This window comes from Chinchilla lanigera, unplaced genomic scaffold, assembly GCF_000276665.1.
Source record: "Chinchilla lanigera isolate Chin_1 unplaced genomic scaffold, ChiLan1.0 scaffold00102, whole genome shotgun sequence".
In the NCBI taxonomy this organism is placed as follows: Eukaryota; Metazoa; Chordata; class Mammalia; order Rodentia; family Chinchillidae; genus Chinchilla; species Chinchilla lanigera.
Window position 1 is genome coordinate 6,795,360 of NW_004955503.1, and position 22,686 is coordinate 6,818,045.

At 42.0% G+C, this 22,686-nt stretch overlaps 1 protein-coding gene across 3 annotated transcripts; it reads left to right on the forward strand.

Moving 5' to 3' along the window:
• Positions 1 to 433: 433 nt before the first annotated feature.
• Positions 434 to 22,420, forward strand: Srpx2 (sushi-repeat containing protein, X-linked 2). 3 transcript variants are annotated; one of them, XM_005406933.2, is made up of 11 exons: positions 437 to 1,006; positions 2,368 to 2,578; positions 6,804 to 6,884; positions 13,823 to 14,014; positions 16,102 to 16,278; positions 16,553 to 16,679; positions 16,849 to 16,970; positions 18,186 to 18,365; positions 18,702 to 18,835; positions 20,714 to 20,835; positions 21,911 to 22,420. In XM_005406933.2, exons 2-11 carry the CDS (start codon positions 2,497 to 2,499, stop codon positions 22,089 to 22,091), a joined length of 1,398 nt encoding a protein of 465 aa, XP_005406990.1. In that variant the 5' UTR covers positions 437 to 1,006; positions 2,368 to 2,496; the 3' UTR covers positions 22,092 to 22,420. The 3 variants fall into 3 exon arrangements, with proteins under 3 accessions (XP_013361315.1, XP_005406990.1, XP_005406991.1); XM_005406934.2 differs by having other exon boundaries at positions 437 to 787; XM_013505861.1 differs by lacking the exon at positions 16,102 to 16,278 and having other exon boundaries at positions 434 to 1,006.
• The last annotated feature ends 266 nt before the right edge of the window (positions 22,421 to 22,686 follow it).

Here is a 22,686-nt window from a genome sequence, read left to right on the forward strand (position 1 = left end):
AGCCTTCAGGCAAGAAGTGCATAGTAAGGCTGATGAGGGAATGCTTGATTGACATGTTTGAGGCCCTGATTTTGTTCCCCAACACTACACTACACGCACACACACACATACACACACACACACACACACACACGAGTACTTGGTAATACTGTGTAAACAACATAATCTTATTAGCAACTGAGGTCCAGAAAAATTAGGGTGTTAGGCTGGGTCTGACCTGTACCATATGGACAGCAAAGCAACTTGGAGTTTGAGTACTAAGGAATTACAGAGGAAAATTCCAGGGAATTTTGAAATCAATCAAACTGCCCTCCCTCTTATTGGAGTTTGTGAAATTCTTCTTCATTCAATCCTGATGTCATACTGAGTAATAAGAAGTAGTGTTCCCCAGCGACGCACTGCTCTGGAAGCCCTTCAACCAGCCTGTTAGTCATCACTATACGCACGGGCTTGTGGCCAGTCCCACTCACACTTCCCCCTGTTCCACAGCAGACAGACTGAGTTCCTCTAATCCTTCTGATTCTTCTCCCTCATCTCTCCAAAACCCTTCTCTTAGGGAGGACGAGCTATAGCTTTGCGGATAATATACCTTTAAGGCAACTTTTGGCAGATGTGGAAGTATTAACATCTGGGCAGTGTTAACAGAATCCTGGAGGCTGGAACAGACCAGGAGCCACTCGTTGTAGGAATATTAAAGTAGAAGATTTTTTTTTCCGACTTATGAGAGGAACAGACAGAAAGGAGAAGGAGGAAGAGAAAGAGACCAACAAAAAAACCCTATAAACAGGTAAGATCTGCAATTAACTCCCCACACTACACTCCCCTGTTTCACAGCATTAGGAGATAAAGAGACCCAGAAGATGGATGATAGGGCTGCGAGTTGAAGAGGGGAAGAAGCTCTTTTCTGAAATTGGATCCTATTCTGGTTTTGCTTGTGCCGTGACCTGGCTGCAGACACATGTTCCCACTGCCTTCTCGACCCACAGCAGAGAGTTGGCTGACTCCGGTGAGTCACATTTTCAATCTGAGATCAGGGAGGAGGTGGGCAGGTAAGGGGTCCCAGACTCAGAGCACAGTATCTGCTCTGAAAAATGCAAAGCTCCTGCTCAAGAACAAACTAACAGAATCGAGCCTAGATGTGGAGAAAGTGTCAGTGATTATCTAGTTGTTCATTGTCCTGGAGCTTCCTTGAGTCTCTTTCTTGTCCTTTTGTTACCTTTTTCTATAATCCATCTCCTATCTTTAGCTATCAGATTTTCCTTTCTTTCTAGCATCCTTTCCACATCATTTCACCTTCCTTACTTCCCTCGTGCTCTCTCACTTTTTTCTCTATCTCATTTAATTGCCTCTCTCTAGATAAATTGCAAAGCCAAGTATCTATGAACTGAGAAATGAATTCTTGCCTTTCTTGGACTTTGCATGTCCCTTTAGAGACTCTGGCCAGAATCTTCTATCGTTTTCTCTCTATTCCTGGGACTGACTCCTCCTCTGAGCACTGCATTTCACTGAAGGTGTATGGGTACATGGGTGCTTGCTGAAAGGTTCAGTGGCCAATTTATACCAATGGTGGTAAGTTTTAATACTCATATTTACTAAGTATCTTCCCACAGGGAACCACAAAAAGCTCTCACCCCATTAGAATGAGGACAGGATGGGAAGTGAGAGGGCAGTTGGAGACTGCTCACCCTCTCTTCATTGAGTTCAACAGGTTTCCCAACCTCTCTGACTTCCTGCTGCCTCAGCGGGATAAAAACTAGAAGGTTAGGCTGGAGCTGCAAACCATAAGCACTACCAAACCACTAAGCCTCAAAACCCAGTGCTAGGAACAGAGCCGAGGTCTGGTTACTGCCTGTGAGACTAGAAAAGGCAAATATCCAGTCCTGTCTAGTATGAAGTTGGTAATAATCATCTCAAACATACTGATTTCCTTTGTTGTGTTACAGGCTAAATAATGCGACTATTATTTCCATTTCATTGATGAGAAAACAGAGGCTCAAATAAGTTGTGACAGAATTGGATTTATCTCCAGATCTGTGTGATTCCAGAGTTCTTAGATCATATGTGCTAATATGTCCCCAGATTAGTGATTGGGAAATATTAGTTGGATGGGGAAAACCATTCACTGGCAGCCTGTACATGGTCAGATTCTGCCCTGGTTCTGCATGACTTTATATCAGCCTTTTCCTGCTCTAGGTATTGCAATGTCCCTCCCTATAACTTGGACCATGGTACATTTGCATCTGACTCTACCAGCAAAGGCACCACAACTAACAAAGAGAATTATTATTCTATAAAGTAGAAAATCTTTATGAGAAGGGTGATATAACACGCACTCATTAATTTTAAACTTTCTCTTTTTCCTCACAGATCCCATATTTCTGCTTCCTCCCACTTTTGGAAATTCATAGATGGCTGACTTCTGAAAGTCATTTTCCTCACTCTGGTACTTCTAGACCCGTAGCCCTATTCTTGTTTCCCTAACCCCTCCTCGCAAGGATGGCTGCTCAGCTAACTCGAGGAGGAGCTCTCTTTCTGCTGCTCTTCCTTGTTCCGACAGTGACACCAACATGGTATGCAGGTAAGTGGTAGAAGCTGTTGTCTGTTACTTCCAAGAAGGTCAGGGCCTAACACCAGGACTTGGACAACAAGTACACTACAATGAGAGATTATTATTTTAGATACAGATAAAAGCTATTAAAGGACAAGAAATATTACTAGCCATTGCAACAGCTACCAAGGAATGCCTTTGAGGCACCCTAACAAGAGCTATTTGAAAATAGGATGTGCTGGAATAAAAATGAAGGTTTAGAAACACGGTCTTTGAGGCTACTGTCTCAACTGTTTTGTACTCAACTCTCTGGAAAACCTTTTTTCTAGTAAGTCTTCTGTGAGTCAAATCTTAATTAACACTAATTCCTTTGTGAGTCAAATACCCTTTTAAAGAATACAGAAATAGTACTTAGACTACACATCTCATTGAAAAATAAATAGAGACAGGCAAACTATTTAAAGAAAACATGGATCCATCACAGTTCTTCTTTCCCTTTTTTCTTCCCTGCCGGACCTTGTTTATGAGATTTTTAGGGCCCCCTCTGGCTAAAGCTGTTAATGACATTGATACCGGTCATTTAATCAGGAATTCCCCAGTTTTTTCTGGCTTGTTCCTTATTTCAGAAGGGGTGGACTTTTCCAGATTCCTGAATGTTTCACTCTGAACCTCTAGAGACACAGGGAGTGAAGAAGAAACGCAGTGAGGAGATGAGAAAGGGAAGGGGAGGGATGAGGGAAGGATAATGAGCTGACAGGCTTTTGATGAGGCCCAGCCGGCATTCCAAGCGCTAAGAATATTCTGTGGCCTGCAGTCTCTGGCCTCCCAGGGGCTGCGGAGTTTGGGGAAATGAGACAGGCCCAACCAGTAGGGCTAGGAAAACATCCAAAGATGAATAAATAACAAACTTCCCCCAGCATAGCCACAGTCACTGCAAGCTAAAATTTTCCACATGTTCTTAGCTCCTGATGGAGGCCTTTGGCAGTAGTGTTGTTTGTCTGGAACAGCTGGATCAACTTTTCGAATAAACATGCAAACTTTTTCCCTTTTTGGTTTAACCTGGATTTATAGAGGATGAAGCACAAGGGCTGACACTGAGAAGAAGAAATTCAAATCAAGCCCTTGGCAAAGCACATACTGGGGGCAAAGGAGCCCCAGGTCTCCGGGAGATAAATATGCATCTGTCCTCCCAACCTCCCTCTAGCTTCACTTTAAATGTGGAAAACTAAAATCCGGCCAAAGACCACTGGCCCAAGGGAGTGGAGATTAGGTGGCTCAAAACCCAGTTATGCACACCTGTATGAAACCTTGCTTGCAAAGGCTTTTGCCTTTCCTGGGACAAAAGCCTGAGCTGTTTGAGTTCTGAATACAATGTCATTATTTTAAAACTCAGATTCATTTGAAGTTCTCAAAGAGCTGTTTGCAAAGGAGGGACTCCTTATATCACTTGAGTAACCAGGGTCACTACTTCTGGTCAAGAGTCCAGGGTGGTGAGGTTTCTGTAGCCTTACTTGACTACATGGTGAGGGACGTTTGGGATTCCTATGATTATCCTCTACATAGCTAGCTCAGCAGCTGGGGTTACCTCCATTCATTTGTTCATTCACTCATTGAACAAATATTGAGCAGTCCCTATGCACCCGGGACTGTTTTATTCACTCTATAGCCCCATACTCAAGTGGAAATGGCAAAAGGAAAGCGGCCAACTGTAGATTCAGGAGCAGTCAGTAAAAGGGCCCAAGATTAATCTTAAAGAGTAGGAAGGTTTAAGAATATAAATTAAGCAAAGAGTACCGGCATATCTGTTCAGTCCAAGAAGTCAGACTGTATTTGTCATTATGAAACAAGCATTAATGTTGATCTAAAAATAGACTTCCTCTACCAATTACATTTCCAACCATACATTTAGAAAAAACAGTGCCTAAAGGGTCTGCCTATGCTATCGAAATTGGAGAAACTTAGTAACAGAGCATCAGAAACCAACGACTGAATGATCTAAAGAAAGAAAAATACTGTTCAAGCCCTTCCCCTCCCAAGGCTGAAGGGTAAACAGATGGAATAGTGTAAGGAGTGTGCCCCTCTAGTTTCATTCGTACACCCAACCTTAGCACCCTAATGCATGCATAAAATACTCAAAGGTAGATTTAGAGGAGAATTTGAAAAGCTAAAGGTGGTGAAGTGGCCCAAGTCATTCCTGGCACAAGGGAAAACTGTCAGTGGGCTAGTTACTTTCCCAATCTGATGGGTCATTGTTATTATCTAATTAAGTCTTTCCCTCAGTTTTCCAACATCTGCTGTCATTCTGGAAAAGTGTAAAGTGCTTGATGGCCTTTAGTCCTGCACACAAAGAGTAAAAAAGATGGATTGCAGGAAATATTTTTCCCTGTAAGCCATTGTCAAAAGCTCCTCTTTACTGCCACTTTTACTGTTGAAGTTTGGTATACAGGAGTCAAACAGACTTGAGCTGGGATGCCGGCTCTGCTACTTATTAGCTGGGAGAACTTGGGGAACTCCCTAAATTCCTCTGCACCTGCTTTTTCATGTGTACCCATTAAGATGCTATGGTGACATAATGAGATAACATATGCTTAACACAGAGTAGGAGCTGAGTGATGTTAGCAGTCATCCTTGCTGTTATTGTTATTGTTATCCGGCTACAGGCTTCTGTTTTTGCTTCCAGTAAACAGGTGTTTCCTCCCTGCTGAGCATTTTCTCACAAGCTAACCCTTTAACAGAGTGGGGAGACCTAATATTTTAGGAAATCACATACATCTGGCTTCCTGTTTACAGGAGCTGTAAAGCTTTGAACCTAATCCTAAACTGAAACAGCTGACAAGAATTTCATGCCTCACAAAATATCCTCCCATGTGAGAAAAGAGAACCCAAGGAAGACAAGGCCTAAGGAGAAATAAAAGCAATCCAGAAAAACCAAAATGGGAAATGGAAAAAAAAAGAAAAATTTTAAAATGAACTCTTTCCTTTGGAATGAGGGCAAACCAACAAAGACATGATTTCATAAGGCAAACCTTCAATTTGATTCATTCCCTTGTTCACCAAGTTAGACTACTTTCCCAATTCCCCCCACACCCCCTGTCTGGGCCTGTGAGGAACAGAGAAGCTACATCATCTAGCCCTGTGCTCCACCCTTTAGTGCAGGGGGCCCTGTGGCTCTTCCTAGAGAGGATTCAGACCTGCGGTCTGATTGTTTACACAGGCTAATGGGCTCCAGCACCAAAACCCAGCCCTGTCCTGGAAGCACAGACTCCTGGAAATGGAGAATTGTCTTCGGGCTTCAGCAAGGCTTGCTGCCCCATTCCTGTGCTCACATTAGAGCTCAGGAAGACTAGACAAAGGCTTCCACAGACTTCACTCCAGAAATGACCAAGTTGATTTTCAGTTAGTTCGTATTCATGACCGAGTTCCTGCCATCTGGTGGAACAAACTGTTTAGTCTCCCAGACAGCCCCAGACCTGCGCACAACAGGGACTGGGCTGCTTAACTAGATAGAGGTGGATTAGGAATGTTCACTAGCTCATCAGCTTGCTGCCAAAGCTCTTGTTCATTAAATGAACAGAAATTTATTCAAAGGACTCTGACTTAGGCTGGGGGTGTAGCTCTGTGGTAGAGTGCTTGCATAGCAGGCTTAAGGCTGGTACCAATTCCCCAGCACAGCCAAAAAGTAAAAACGTCTCCCTCCTCTTTTCTCCAAGCCAAGAAAAAATGCTCATGACACTATACTCGTTCCTTCTTGCCTTTTGAGCCATCCTTTGTGCCTTAGCATGCCATCCCCACCAAGGGCCATCAGGTGACAATGCTCATGCCCTGTGGGGTCGTGGGAGCTTGAGTGATTGTTTTCCTCTAAGGACTTTGGAGGACCCTTAGACTCTATTTTCTCCTCCTACCTAGAAAAACCGTCCATCTTCAGAATTTGGTCATCAGTGTCTCATAAGACGTGTATGTTATATCAAGAAAAATGGATCATTCATAATCAAGTTTCACACAACTGATAGATGGTCAAGAAATTCAGTTATTTTTCTTTTGAAAGGAATCCTCTAGTGCTACCACTGACGCCAACCATGAACTTGCCCTCTGATATGCTGAGGTGCACACAGTATATTTCTTCAGCTTTTACAAGTCACCTGCCTGCCTGCCAATGCGGTGCACAGGACAATACAAAGATGGGGGCTGGGGAGGAGGTGAGAAGCTCCTGAGTGAGAAAACCAACACATTCTTGATATTGTCTTCTTTATTCTAGGTTCAGGCTACTATCCAGATGAAAGCTACAATGAAGTACATACAGAAGAGGTCCCGCAGGCTCCTCGCCTAGACTACCAAGGTAATCCTCACTGTTTCTCCGGTTCGGGAAGGCCTGAGGCTTGGGCCCCTCCTTGAAGCATGTTTACCCAGGTTTGGCTTACATGTGTCAGTTGCAGCACTGGACAGGGGCTGTGACTGCTAAACATGAACTAGGTTACTGACTCGCTATATGACTTTACCTCTCTCTCATGCAGGTTGCCTATTTATTATTAATCATTAAGTATTGACAGAGTACCTACTCTATGCCTAAGTAAGTCCTGGGTGATACAAAGTCTAAGATAGAAGCTAGCTCCACTGAAGGAGTTCACATTCTATGGAGGGGCATTAAGAGCGGATGAAATTAGCACATATAGGACAAGTAAGTATGAAGCTCTGTGGCAGCAGTAAATGTGATAGGAGTTAAGAAGAAGAGAAGAAGGGATCACGAAAGAGGACAGGCTAGGCATCGAATGATGAGTGCAAATCTGAGAGTGGAAAAGTGGAGGAGAGGACATTTGACAAAGCAGATGGCCAATGATATAGAGGTAAGAAGAAAGCCATTAGAGGAGGGAGCTAAGAAGAAACAAGATTGACAAGAGGTGATGGAATATGCAGCAAGTAGTAGAGAACAAAGTAGAACATAAAGTGAAATCAAATTCAGAAAGCCTCCACGATCTAGGAACCTGATTAAGGTAAGGCAGGTGGACTGCCCATGAGAATCCTAATGATTCCTGCACTAGAAGGAAAAGTAGGTCCAGTGATATCTAATATCCTCTCTACTTCTGATTCTCTGTTTCTATGCTTGGCAAGCCACTCATAACAATGTAGCTGTTGTACTAGGAGCTATAAGGAGCCATCATAATTTTGTACAAGGGAGTGACACGTCAATGGTAATTTCAGAACATTAACCTGGTTATTCTGCTCAGAAAGTAGTGGCTAGAAATGTGGTATATGTACGTAATGAAATACCATTCAGTCAGAAAAAAGAATGAAATTGTGCCATTTGCCAGAAGATGAATCGAACTTGAAACCATAATATTAACAGAAATAAGTCAGACATAGAAAGTCAAATGTCATGTGGTTACTCTTATATGAGAGAAATATAAAACATAAAAAAGAGTTAAATGAACGATAGGTATAGGAAATAAAAAACAGACCTGTTGGAGATGGGGAATGGGATAAGGAGGAGGGAAGGAGGGAGCATAGGTTTGGGGTGGATAAAGAGATTGAACGTAAGATATGTTTCTTCTATATGCCAATCTCCCCCAAACAAATGTAGCTATAGCTGTAATGTGTTACAAACAAACACTAATTAAAAAATGGCATCGAGCCTGAGTTAGGCAGTTTCTCCAGGAATCAGTTATGGTAAAGTTGGCTAAAGATTATTGAGGGTAGTGGCAAAGAAATGGAGAGTAAGGATATGCTCCAGAGGGGCTGTAGACGTAAGGCAGTGGTCGAATACTTGTCTAGCTTGTGTAAGGCCCAGGTTCCATCCCCAGAATGGCATGAAAAATAAAGAAAGAAGGTACCCCAGAAATATTCAAAGAAGGGGTTGACAAGACCTGTTACAGATCTGATGTATCATGAGGTACATCATGAAAGCAACTAGTGTCTGAACTGGGCATGGTGGCATACACCTGTAATCCCAGCACTCTGGAAGTCTGAGGCAAAAGAATTGCAAGTTTGACCCCAGCCTGGGCAGCTTAGCAGCTTAGCATGACCCTGGAATACCTGGGAGAATTATAAGATTCCTCTCAGAAGGCAAGGCTATGAAAGTGAACTGGTTTGGTAAAGATATCCTATAGGCAGTTGGAAGGATATTTTTTTAAAAATCCTAGTTGGAATCCTAGTTGGAAGGATTTTTTTTTAAAAAAAATCACCATTAAGCCATTTTTTTAAATGCAACTAACATAGTGGCATTAGTCTTGCTGTCTAATTCTAACCTCAGCACCTACAACAAATTAAATGAGGTTATCAATGATGAGTGGCCAGGAAAACTACAAAATGAGGTCCTGGACTCCCCTCTAAGGCCTTTGTGACCTCATAATCAACAGTTCTGCAACTGTAGTGTTTTAAAACACTCTGTCATTTGGAGACTCTTGAGTTGGCAGCTGTGTGTCACAGGAACATGCCAGAAAATAATGCTGGAAGCAAGCCACAGTGTCTTGTCTCCTGAAAACAGGTGAGACAGTGTCTTAAACACAGACACTGATTTAGGAAATACTATTTGTAGGGCTGGATATTTTACAAATGTCATTTGATTCTCACCACAGTCCTAAGGCTGTGGCTAATGGTTCATTATCCCCCATTTCACAGATCGGGAAACTAAACTAAGGGAATTTAAATTTAGAGTTGCAGAGGTTAGATGTGACAGAGCAAGAATTTAAACTCAGATCTAAAAGCATGGTTTTTCCATGTCTTTTATTAAAAATGTAACTCATTGTTTTCAAAAGATGAGAAGAAGAGCTAACCAATTAAAAGCACATCATTATTGTAGAGTAAACTACCCACGCAGTTTGGTATCATTTTCATTAATCTTGTACTTCCTGTCATTACCTTATCATGAAACCTAGCTCAGGGTCAGAAACCCTTCTCTGAGGTGCAACCTCAATCTGCTGCGCTGCTGCTCCCCACACAGCTTGTTTCAGCCCTGGGCAAACTAGTCGTTTTGCCTGGATTATCTGAAGATAATCACAGGAAAGGCCTTTTCAACCCTGTTGTCAGTGCTTTCTTTTCTTTATATGCCCTAAAAAGAGAACCTTTCCAGCTCTTTGATCCAGGACAAATACCTATTATATGCCAATCACTGAACTCAGTATATTACAAATGTGATTTAATTGAAATAAATTGAATGCCTTTGTGTAATAATATGGAAAGATCTTTTAAAATACACTGTTCAGTTTATTTTAAGAAGCAAAGGAGAGAGCTGGGGATGGAGCTCCATGGTAAAGTATTTGCCTAGCATCCCAAGGTCCTGCATTCCATCCTTAGCACCCTCCTGAATAAACACTAGTAGGAAGAGTAGGCATAATATGCTATTCTATGTGCTTAAAAGAAGGGCACAATAAGACACTCTACCAACATTTACAGTATATGCATAAAGAAACTGTTAATAGTGATTCTTTGGGAGGAGACAAAGTGAGTGTAGGCATGGGCATAGGATTGAGAGAGGAACATTTTACTGAGTAACTGGGATTTGAAACATGTGGATATACTACTTCTCCCAAAAGGAGGTCAGTTTATATGTACTTCAAGAAAGCAGCTGCAATGGCAAATTGTATTCTTAGAAACACGGATTTTTTAGAGCAGACAAATTTCAGCCCTGTTCCTTACTTGCTGAGGAACTGTGGGCAAGTTACTTCCTCATTGACAAACAGAGATAAACATATCCCTACCTCAAAGGGATGTGAGACGACTATATGAGATAACATAAAAAAAGAAAAGTATATAGCATGGTACATAGGTAGGGAAAATACTCCATACAGAGAACCCATTTCCTAGCACACATTGTTGTACGCAGTATCTAATCACATTGTTACTTTCAGTTTCTAGTCAGTATTCTTTGAGTGCAGTCGTCCAGCCGTTTATGAAACTCTTCAACCATTTTGGCACCTCTCCAGTATTTTGTCCTCTGAGCCACATCACTGGCATGAAAAGCATTGTCATGTGCCTCATTTGCTTCCACATAACATACCTCCCATCTCCCCTGTTCTACCGGCCTGGTGGCCCTGCCCAAATTAGAAATGTAGGCAGTCTGGTATTACTTGTTCTTGAGGGCTCCTAGAGATCAGCACTTCTCTGTCTAACCACTAATAACACCTTCATACACTCTAGAATAGTATACTATCAGTGCTGTATCACCAGGCCAAAGTTCCCAGAGGCTCTTCTTCCTTATTTGAAAATTGTGGTTTTGCTTTTCTCCAGCCTTCCAATATTTTGTCTTTATGCCAGGATTCCTCTGGGCCAGCAAAACTGAACTTATTTACAGTGGCTTGGCCTCTCTTACTGCCTCAGTATTTACCTTCAACTTTGTTTTTTTTTTTTGTTTTGTTTTGTTTTTGTTTTTGTCTGTACCGGGAACCGAACTCCCGACCTTGCGCTTGCCAGGCAGGCGCTTTGCCGCTGAGCTAAATCCCCAGCCCCATACCTTCAACTTTATATTTCCCTTTACCATGTTGCTTCTTCTATCAGTTTTAACCAGACGTATTTTTCTTGATAGAATACAGGGGAGAAATAAAATGGAAGTGATTGTTGAGGTCTCAGTCTGCCATATAAGGTCTCTGCGATGTGTTGTGGCCTTATAAGTGACAGTTCGGCAACACAGTGCTTAGGAAACTTTGTACTTTGGAGTTGGTGTCAGTGTCTCCAGATACAAATCCTGTCACTGCCACAGGATCAAAACTAACCGTGGAAGTCCCAAGTGCGGTGCTGGCTGAAGAACAGTTTTCTCACTGTCATCTGTCTTCATTCTCTAGCTGCATTCAAGCAAAGGCTCTAGCCTCCCTTTATTCCTGTAGCTTCTAGTGTACTTTCTATGTAAGGCTTCACTTTCTTATCCCTAGGATTTTGGAATCAAATCAGCTTACATGGGGCTTTAGCTTTCCCAACCCTAGGCAAGCACATCCGTGCCATGCTATGTAAACATCTTTGGGCAGGTGGCCTTTCTTTGGTTTTTATATGTCCCATTGAAACCAAAACCCACTGAGGAGACATTTATTTTGTAAGAGCCAATGAAGCATCTTTATGATGCCTTTATGTTGTAATGGCCATGTAACCTTTTGTACTCAGAACTGAAATGTGATTAGACTTTTATGTTGAAGCAGAGTTTTTTGATGTCATTTCCCTTTTCTCAAATTTACATTTTCATGTTATTTTAAAAACTATTTGTTTTAAATTTCCTATAGTAAAATTTATTTCTTTGATGTAGAGTACTGTGAGTTTTCACAGAGGCATGAAGTGAGATACCTACCACCATAGTATAAAACAGTCCCATCTTCTCAAAAACTTACCCAGTGTTGCCCGTTTGGGGTTATCCTCTACTGCTACCACTGATCTCTGGCAAGCACTGATCTGTAATCTGCCCTTGTATTTTTGCCTATATGTGCCCCTATGTCTTTGTCATATAAATGGAATACTATGGTATGTATTCTTCTGAGTTTGCCTTCCTTAACTTCCTAAAATGTATTTGAGATTCATCTATGTTGTTGCATATGTAAGCATTTCATTCTTTTTTTATATTTTTTATTTTATGAAAAAATAAAAATCCCATAACAAAATAATAAGAGAATAACAATAGTTAATACACTTTGTATCACTATCTTCAAGGTACTTACTCAGAATAGAAGACATAAAAAATATTCTCTCCTAAGAAGAAGAACCAAATGTATAAACCTCATTTAGTTTAACCATTCACCCACAGATATTTGAGTTGTTCCCAGCATTTAACAATTATTAATAAAAGTATTGTGGTGGATTGACAACTGGTGGTCAACTTATAACCCCCAGCTGAACTGAGTAAGCATGGTGCTGGGCGTGGGAGGCTCACCTGGGGATTGTTGGCAGCAGCATAAGAGGCAGAATTGGAGAAGAAGGAGGAAGGCTGGGATCTGAGGAAGGCTGTTGGTTCTCTTGGAGGAGCTCATCATGCTGGCTTTCCTGATGAACTTGGCTGTTTTCATCCTCTAAAGAGCTCGGGACCTTGTTGGTACTGAGAATAGCTTCGGTTCACTTTGGGGGAGCCCTGGTCTACACTTTGAGCATTACTTCCTGGCTCCAGAGGGGAAGATGGTGAACTGCCAGTATCCTGCAGAAGCTTGTCATGTTGGCTTTCCTCATCATCGGAGGAGCTTGGGACCTCACTATTGCTGAGGATGGTTGTGGAACTTTTTGGGGCAGCTCTGGTTCTTACTTTGAGCACCACTTCCTGGCTCCAGTTCAGATCACTCAGCCTGCTAGCACAGATACTTCATCCTGCTGGCACAGACTTTCTAGTTTCCACCACTGACCTTTGGGCCTTCACAGTGCAGATCCATGAAACAGGCCTGCATGAGACATTGTTATGGAAACTAGGCCTCCAGTTGGATTCGTGGGAGGCATTGTTATGGGCTCTAGGTCTTCAGCTGGACTCATGCAGGACATTATCGCGGGATCCAGCCCTCAGCTGGATTCTTGGTCTATAGTATGTGGACAGATTTTCTGCACTTTCTTGTGTATGATTCTTTGGGTGATTATTATAAGTGATCTTTTAAAATATGTGTCCTGTATTATATTGTTCCCCTTGCAAATAACCCCCAAACCACAAGTACTTTAACATTTGTGTACAGAATTTCGTATGGACACAAGTTTTCATTTCACTTAGGTAAATACCTTAAGTGGGATATCACGGACATATGGAAAGTGAACCTCTCTTCCTAAGAACATTTGGTGTTACATTTATAGGAAACTACCAAACTTCTGTTTGCTATTATATTGCTGAGTTTTGATAGTTTTATCTGTATTCTAGGTGTTGGTCCTTTGCTAGATATATGATTTGCAAAGATTTTCTCCTATTTTGTACCTTGTCTATGATTTCTTAATAGTGCATTATACACAATGAAAGGTTTTAATTTTAACAAGGTCAAATTTATAGACATTTTGTTTTATGAATTGTGCTTTAGTATAATGTCTAAGACCTTATTCTCTACCTCTAGATCCCTGAGATTTTCTCTTATGTTTGCTTCTAATAGTTTTATAGCTTTCCTTTATACATCTAAGTCTGTCATCCATCTTGAGTTAATTTTTGTATAAAGTTTGAGACTTAGATTGTTTCTTTTATATGCACCAGCACCATTTGTTTGAAAAACCTTACAAATTGTTTTTGCACCTTTGTCAAAAATCATTTTGGCATAGTTGTGTGGGTGTATTTCATTGACTAATGTGTCCGCCCTTTCACCAACAATATACTGTTTTGAATACACTACTTTTCTTCTATTGCTACAGTCCCTCGGTGGTGTTATAGATTCAGTATCCAAGACGGAGAAGCCACGTGCTACTCACCGAGGGGAGGGAATTATCACAGCAGTCTAGGCACACGGTGTGAGCTCACTTGTGACCGGGGCTTTCGATTGATTGGACAGAGGTCAGTGCAATGCCTGCCAAGCCGTCGTTGGTCTGGAACAGCCTACTGCAGACGTAAGTTATAAGTGTGTATACGCTGATGTGTGCCTATGAGAAAAGCTTACCAACCAGCCATTGCGAATATACACCTAAATGTGTTACCGTGATGTTCTTCCAAGTGCAAAGTGGAAATTTTCCATAGGCCTCCAAGAGCCTTTTCTCACCCTTACATCCTACTTTATTTTCTGTTCCTGTGGTTAGTGTCCAAGCAAATGGGCATTTAAGTAGCAGCCATCCCTGCTGACTCAGGAAACCCAGGAGTCCATGTAGAAGGCTAAGCCTTGTCCCTGGGCCCTGATATGGACCTGGGCTACCTTCTAGAATTCCCAAAGATATGTAGTCCTACAATCTTCTATTTGTGTTCAAATGCTGTACTTGCTGGCCTATAGCCTTAGAAAGCTTAGTTAGTGCAGCTATGAAACATGTGCTATTCTTTATTCTCTTCTGTAAGTCAAAAAGAGGGCACCCTAAGGCTAGAATATAGGGATGCTAATACACACACATCCCAAATCAAGTCTCCCTTAAGCTTTCACATCCTTGTCCTTTATTCAAGGTCCACAGCCCACCTACTTTTAGTGAGTAAGCTTTGTCTGTCCATATGTCCATCACTGAATACCATCTGTAGGATATCCATGTGTGCAGAGCCTTATATTGGTCATTTCAGGAACTTAATTCTTCAACTACCCTCTGGCTGTTTATACACTAATGGGACATAAAGCCAAATGTGTGCACATGTCATGTCCCTAGACGCAGAAGTTCTGAGCATTCAGAGAAAAATGAGGTTGGTCAGAGAAGGTGGTACAGAGAAGACAAGATTCCTGATAGCTAGAAAGAAAGAAGTCACTACAACCTTCTGGGTGACTGTAATTAAGTTCTTTTAGGACTTAGGACCCTTACTTTTCCAAATGAATTTAAATTGCCTGGATGTAATTTATATATGTATATATACATATATATATATATATAATTTATAAATGAACATAAAACCAGTTAAAAGAATAGAAACACATGTATTTCCCAAGTTGCTTAGAATGAGTTGATTATTATATTTGAGTACTAAATCTACTTTTGACCTTTCTCATAAGAGACAAAAAAGAAAATGCTTTGATCTATATCTTCACTGTTATATAATACTAAGCAAACAGATTCAGCTGAGGAGGCAAACCTTTTATTTGGCTCTGATTTCGAGGTGGTTGTTTGTGCACAGGTCTTTACAAAACAAATACTTGGAAACAGGAAAGCAATGATCTTCAAGTCTGGCTTGATCAAGAAGCAAAATGAATATAGTTTATATAGAATCTTTATTCAAATATCCAGCAGTTGCAATTATAAGATTAGAATTTAGATAATCTAAAGAAATATATGGCCCTACTTGTTTTAGGTATCAGGTATCTTAAACAAGACTCCAGCATGCACAGGCTCATAATTAATTTATGTTAGCAATCTCTGGCATATATAATGTCTAAAGCATATGATCCTCCCTTATCAAATACCACAAACTAGACCCCAAGGAACTGGCCTGACTTCCAATTTTGCCAGGATAGAAAGCTAGCCCACTCTAGCATGTGAGTTTCAGCCAAAAAATGTCTTTATATCCAAATGATACTCAAAAACAAGCTTTAGACATGTTCAAGAGCATAGAGCATTTGAGGAAAAAGAGACAAAAACTAACAATTGCCGAGGCTCTAAATAATCCCAAAGGTTTATACATATCATTTCTTTTGGTCTGTACAACAATCTTGCCTGATATCTACATTTTACTGATGAAGACAATGAGACTCAAGTTACAAATCACGTAGGAGGTGCAGCTGGCATGCATATTCAGGTCTGATTCAGACTTCAAGTGCTCAGACAAGTAATTTGTTTCTTTGAGACACCCCTTGCTTCCTCAATAGTGCTTCTGTGCTTTATAATATAAAAATAAAGGGATGATTAGGGAAAATAACAGTTAGGAACAAAATTGTAAGGGCAGTTTGGGTCAGATTTCTGTATTTTCTGCTGTCTTTGATATGGTTCTGCCTATTCTGCCTATGCTAGATGCCCAGGCATCACCTTCAAATAGTCCCATAGAGGACTGTGTTTGCTACTTGGTTCTCTCTTAGAGATGAGATGCCATGCACTACCATTTATCACTAGCGGCACCTACACCTGCACAAATGGGGTACTTCTTGACTCCCGCTGTGACTACAGCTGTTCCGGAGGCTACCACTTAGAGGGTGACCGCAGCCGAATCTGCATGGAAGATGGGCGATGGAGTGGAGGCGAGCCTGTATGTGTAGGTAAATGCTGGCTACTCCCAGTTGACTTGCTGCAAAGAGCCACCCTACCACTGTGTTCTCAAACATGTGGAATTCTACCTGCAAAGGGCATTCCTGTTCACTGTGAGTGTGGCAATAAAATGATTATTTCCCCTAAAGTCAGGATTTCTTCCCCAGTTTCCATGAAAAATTTGAACTTTTAACCCACCTAGTAGTGTGTGGTGTTGCTTCAATGTGTTCCCATTAGGGAAGGCAGGGCACCTATAAATCAGCACTTGCTTTTTGACCATGGCAGACATTGATCCCCCCAAGATCCGTTGTCCCCACTCACGTGAGAAGATGGCAGAGCCAGAGAAACTGACTGCTCGAGTTTACTGGGACCCACCCATTGTGAAAGATTCTGCTGATGGTACCATCACCAGGTGAGCTTAAGTCACACATGCCACTCATCCTTACCTGCACCTTCTCCTAGGCCCTACAGCTTCTCACACTGAAACTGCTGCACAGGCTGAGGCTACAATGATGACGTGCCTCAGAGCTCAATTCTAAGTATCATTTTCTTCAGTAGCTCCTTCACCCTGTCTTACTCAGGGTGACACTTCGTGGCCCGGAGCCTGGTTCTCAATTTCCTGAAGGAGAGCATGTGATTCGTTACACTGCCTATGACGCAGCCTACAACCGGGCCAGCTGCAAGTTCATTGTGAAAGTACAAGGTCAGAAAGAAGTCTTCGGTTTCCATATTGTTCATTATTCCTGCTCTACTCTGACCTAAAAACCCCAAAAGATCCTCTCCTCTTTATGCCTGAAACGTACTTCATTTATAGTGGGAGCCAGGCATAGAGGCACAAGCCTGTAATCCCAGCACTGGGGAGGCTGAGGCAGGAGGATCATTGCAAGTCGAGGCCAGCCTGGGCTACAAAGTGAGCTCAAGGTCAGCCTGAACTATGTAGCGAGACCTTGTCTTAAAACAATAACAACAACATTTATACTGGGAAGGGGCGTGGGGTTCAAGTTTACCAAACAGGCTCATTCAGAAAGACTGTATTGCATGTGAATATACAAGTTAGAGAAAACTTAACTCTCTAACAAGATTTTCTCATTCTCCTAAATCTAGATAAAATTTACAAGAATGCTCTGTATCTATTTTTTTCTTGGCCTTCAAAAGTATCAAATATATTCAATCTTCATTCTGAAACTGTTGGTGGGTGCCTGATTGTTCCTCTTTGCTTTGTATGACATTGTTTGGTTTTGCTTTTCTCATTACAAAAATAATTCTTGAGCATCACTGTACATTTGAAAAATAAATAAATATATAAAAGGGAAAACTCTATTACCCCATCATTCAGAGGCAGTTGCTTTTAACCTTTTGATATTTTTCTACCAGTCTTTTCCTTGTACATACTTTAAAAATTGTTGGATTATATCCAACAGACAACACTTTTTTTAACTTTTCATTCTATCACAAGCAATTTTTCCATGTTCTTTAAAAATTCTTCAGAAATATTTTCAATTATAGGATAACATTATACTCTAAGACTATGTCATGATTTATATAAACCTTCCCAGTCATTATGATTCCTCTGACTTATTCCTGTTACTAAAAGTAATTCTACAAAATGGTCATCTTTACATGGGAGAGCCATAAAGTCTGTAAATATAGATAACATTTTTTTTAGAAAAATTGATAGTGTTTTGATGACAATCTTTATTTACCTGTGTTTCCAAACTTTATGAACCTCTGTCTCTACTTCATATTTAGTTTCTTAAGAAAAAATATGGCTCCCTAACTGGCCTTTGGAAACATAGAAAACCCCTTCATTCTGATCATCCCAAGTCTCCTGCTCTAGACAGCCACAAGTGGGTACTTTCTTAGCCTTCCCTACCTTCAACATGCACCATTACCCCTAACTTGAGCTCTTCTCTCATAGTGAGACGCTGTCCAGTTCTGAAACCACCACAGCATGGTTACCTCACCTGCACCTCAGCGGGCAACAACTATGGTGCCACCTGTGAGTACCATTGTGATGGCGGCTATGAGCGCCAAGGGACTCCCTCCCGGGTCTGCCAGTCCAGTCGCCAGTGGTCAGGATCACCTCCTTTTTGCACTCGTGAGTGAAACTGGGAAACCGGGAGTGTGGACATGTTGATCAGAGTTACTTTGGAAGGCACTCCCATGGCAAAGGATTCCAATAGCAATGCATATAATGAAGAACGGAGAGTTCTGAGATATATGTATTTTGAGGGTTAACTTTCCCCCCTAGAATACTCCTACCTCAAGAAAAAAGGATTAAAGTCATCTGGGTTTCTTTTTTCAGGATTTTTCCCCAGGAAAGGGAGAAACAACTCAAAGGGCTAACCCCAAAACTGGAACTCCTTGAGATGTTAGGTTAGCCACCCAGGTTGAAGAAGTACATACTCTGACTGGCTGTCCACTTCTACCGTAGCTATGAAGATTAATGTCAATGTCAACTCAGCTGCTGGTCTCTTGGATCAATTCTACGAGAAACAACGACTCCTCATCATCTCAGCTCCTGATCCTTCCAACCGATATTATAAAATGCAGATCTCTATGCTGCAGGCAAGTCCTACTACTCTAATGAAGGCTTAACTCTTTTACGTTACCCCCTTACAATTCCAAATCAAATAATTGCTCTCTGAAACATAAACCCTGCTCTTTCAAACTTTTTGTGGGTGGTTTTTGATCAGTTTTACCAGAGACACAGGGAGCACATTATTAAAAAGTACTGTGCTTTTACTGAAAAGACAATAAGGTCACAGGAATGGTAGGTGTGACTTGCATAGGACTGGGCAGAAGTTGAAAAGGGAGTGCAGCAAAGCATTCTGGAGAGACCTGTAAGGTAGCAATGATCAAACATAAATGGCAGCGATTAACTCCACGTGTGTTTTCAAGGAACAGTAACACTACGAAGCACATACAGCAAGAGCTGTGTAAGTACCAGTTACTGATCTACATGCTTTATACTGCTCCACTAATTCTCACAGCAGCCTTATTAGGTAGGGATTATAATCCCCATTGAATAGGTGAAGAAACTGAGGCATAAACATATGACATGATTTTTCAAGGTCACCAGATTGTAAGTGTTAGACCTGGGGTTGAACCCAGGTAGCCTGGCTCCAAGATTTGTGCTCTCAACCACTACCAGCAGGAAAAGTACTGTAATATCCCAAAGTAAAATGAGGAAGTTGCATGATGATTTTTTAACATACTAAGATATACCTAGTCAAAGCCACTTGCAGGTAAGGGAGACATAGGTAGGACAGAATAGATATGACCATGGGGATTTATAAAAAGGACTAAAATGGACTATGCTGCTAAGAGAATTCAAGCTGTACTGACAGGACAGAAAGCAGCAGCACTGTGGAGCTGGAAGGGGCTGGATAACCAGGTAAAAGGCAAAGCTATGGAAGGGGTTTCTAAAGGCAGAATCATACAAGTTGCCAGGTCAATATGGCCTATGATTGCCGTGGTTTCGCCAAAAGGATCAACCTGGGGCTCTAAACCAAAAAGGCCCTTGTCCCTTTATGCAGATAAATCAGGAAAAAGCAACAGCTCAATTTAATAGGTAGCAAGAGAAAGAACAGGAACATGACAAGGACATTAATTTTGAGCATCAAAACTAGAGAAGAAGACCAGAGACGAAACAAGAATGGATACCAGGGAATGTCTAATGACTCTTTACACCTCGGCCTGATAATCAGCATGTACAAGATCCTGCAGGACAAGGAAGGACAGAGAGCCAGGGAGGGCACTGTTACAGGGTGTGCTGCCCAGTGCAAGGAAGGCAAGACAGGGTAATGAAAAGAGCACTGGGCACTATTTCGGAGAAATCCCAGGACAGAGAAAAGGCCCAAGAGGTGTAGCCTAGTGGTAAAGGGCACACCTTCAGGCAGGCTGCATCAGGCCTCAGTTTGAATCTTGGCTTACCATGTTATTGCCATGCAAATTTAGGCCTTACTCTCTCCGCCTTGGAGGAAGAACTCCACCGCCCACCTTGTTAGCCTTGTTACAATGATTAAAGGATTCCTAGGAAGCATTAGGTGTGTATACATAAACAAACAGTAGCCATTATCATCTTACAACAGCCATCCATTGAAATCTTAGCTAGCTTAAAGTGTGGAAAGCTAAGCAATGATTATGTTCCTGCAGTTTAGTAATTATGTTCCTCTTTTCTACTCTACATTCTGTAAGGGGTTTCATGCCCTTCAGGAGAATTAAGGAGTACTTTTCGAGCAAGTACTTCAGGAATGATAGAGGGGAAAGGTTGTGTAGATCTCCTACTGTGTTCATTGTGATCCTGGGATTGTGTCTTCATTGAAAGAGCAGCCCCGCCCCTCCCACACTTCTTCATGTGGTACCAGGAGGAATCAGACAAGCAGCTGTAGGTCTAAGTGCAAAAGTCAGTTCCACTAAAGGTTCTCTCCTCTCCGCCCACAGCAATCCACCTGTGGACTAGACCTGCGGCACGTGACCATTATTGAGCTGGTGGGGCAGCCACCTCAGGATGTGGGGCGCATCCGGGAGCACCAGTTGTCATCCAGCATCATCGAGGAACTCAGGTTTAGGCTGGGAGGCCGCAGGGCAGGGGTGGGCACAAACCATGGGCATGACACTGGTAATGAAGTAGGTGGCAGTGCAGTAGGTGGCAGAACAGCAGACACTACTCTCTTGAGGCACTTGTGTCTCAACTCTTAGGGAAACCTTAAAACAAGAGAGTTAATTCTTAACTCTTGTGGGACAAGAGAATCAAATGCAGGTTCAACATACAGATTACCAGGCCTCACCCTAAATGTGATTTCATAAAGGCACCCATAGTGACTGTGAAACCATCCATGGCTGAGATAGTTAGACACAGATATCTTGACTTAGATAAGCATCAGATCCTATTGACTCATTGCCACATCTTTTTACCTTCAGTCTCCAAAGGAGCACAAGGCATGTTTAGGCACTAAACTCTGAATCATGTCTATCAGCTCCTGGGGGAAGAGAAGATTATAAATGACATGTGGTAGAAATTGGCTTTTCTCAGTACCTATCCACTATTGGCCTTGCAGTACTTCCACACATACTCAGGACCAACATATCTGTCAGTGACCCCTGTTCCAGAAACAATACCTGCCTGTAAGCCTCAGTCTCAGTGATGACAGAGAGATTCAGCCCCTGTGGGAAAGATTAGAAAGCATTCAGAGGAAAGATACTGCAGACTTGCAGCTACAAGTAAGAGTTAACCAGGGGATAATTTATCAGGCTCGGGGCTGCTGTGTATAAGGTGCGTACAGGACACCATGTCTGTGATGGGCATCTCCTGGAGTTATTCCATACAGCCTGCATATTGATATGTAGTAGCACACTTAAAGGGGTCTACAACAGAAGCATAGTTTGGTTATAAGAAAGCTGCCCCACCTTGGGTGAGGAAAGAAAAGTTTAGAACTAGACACATGGAGGCAGGAGCTTAGGGTCTGAGCAGAGAAAAGCAAAGGGACTTGAGAAAAATAGCGGAGGGGATGGGGACAAGGGATGGGATGGAAAAAGAATTAGTCCATCAGTTGAGCTGTGAAAAGTCAGAGGGTAGTAGAGCCCTGAGGGCCAAATGCCGGGATAAGGTCTCATATTTCCTTGGACTGTTCTCTTTAGGCAATTCCAACGCCTGACTCGGTACTACTTCAACATGGTACTGATTGACAAGCAGGGTATTGACCGGGAACGCTACGTGGAACCTGTGACCCCTGAGGAAATCTTCACATTCATTGATGACTATCTGCTGAGCAACCAGGAGATGATCCAGCGCCAGGAGCAAAGAGATATGTGCGAGTGAACCTGAGCTAGGCAATGGTTGAAGTCAAAGGAAAAGCTTCCCTAGTGAGCTAAAACTGAGAACTAATAAAAGCAGGAAATGTTTTCCCACAGTCCTACAGACCGTACTCTGAAGTGGGCGAGGTCTGCCAATCTTGGGATATTTTTCAGGTACTCTCTTCTGGCTGTTTAATAGCTTCCCCTACTTCTCCACGGGAGGAGCAGAAGCTAGGTAGGGAGTGAAGACAGGCTCTGTGTAGTGCGTTGGAGGTAGAAGGTCTTTCTTTCATAACCTGGGGCTTTGCCCAGTTCTCCAAAGTCTTTCAGATAAGTAAATCCCAAATTCATCCACTTACTGGCTGTTTTAAATGATTCCTCTACCCAGAGGTGACACCAGGGGGCAGCACCATCACAACAAACAACAAAGGCAACTATAGTGTAGTTTACAGGTTAACTACATCGGAGGCAGAGATTTACAAAACCCTCTTGAACCTCTTTGTCATTTCACCTGCTAGGATATTGGGCTAAAAATGTTGCCTGAACCATTGCTTCATCAAGAGTTAGGAAAATATTGCCATGGGAGGAAGTTTGTAAAGAAAATTCTAGTCAGAGCAGAA

What these genes read in the sequence shown, in the direction of transcription:
- Srpx2 (XM_005406933.2), top strand. Translation starts at nt 2,497, where the DNA reads ATGGCTGCTCAGCTAACTCGAGGAGGAGCTCTCTTTCTGCTGCTCTTC. An exon ending in TGGAACAGCCTACTGCAGAC is followed by an intron (nt 14,015 to 16,101) that starts GTAAGTTATAAG and finishes GTTCTCTCTTAG; the next exon opens with AGATGAGATGCCATGCACTA. An exon ending in ATCACCTCCTTTTTGCACTC is followed by an intron (nt 18,366 to 18,701) that starts GTGAGTGAAACT and finishes CTTCTACCGTAG; the next exon opens with CTATGAAGATTAATGTCAAT.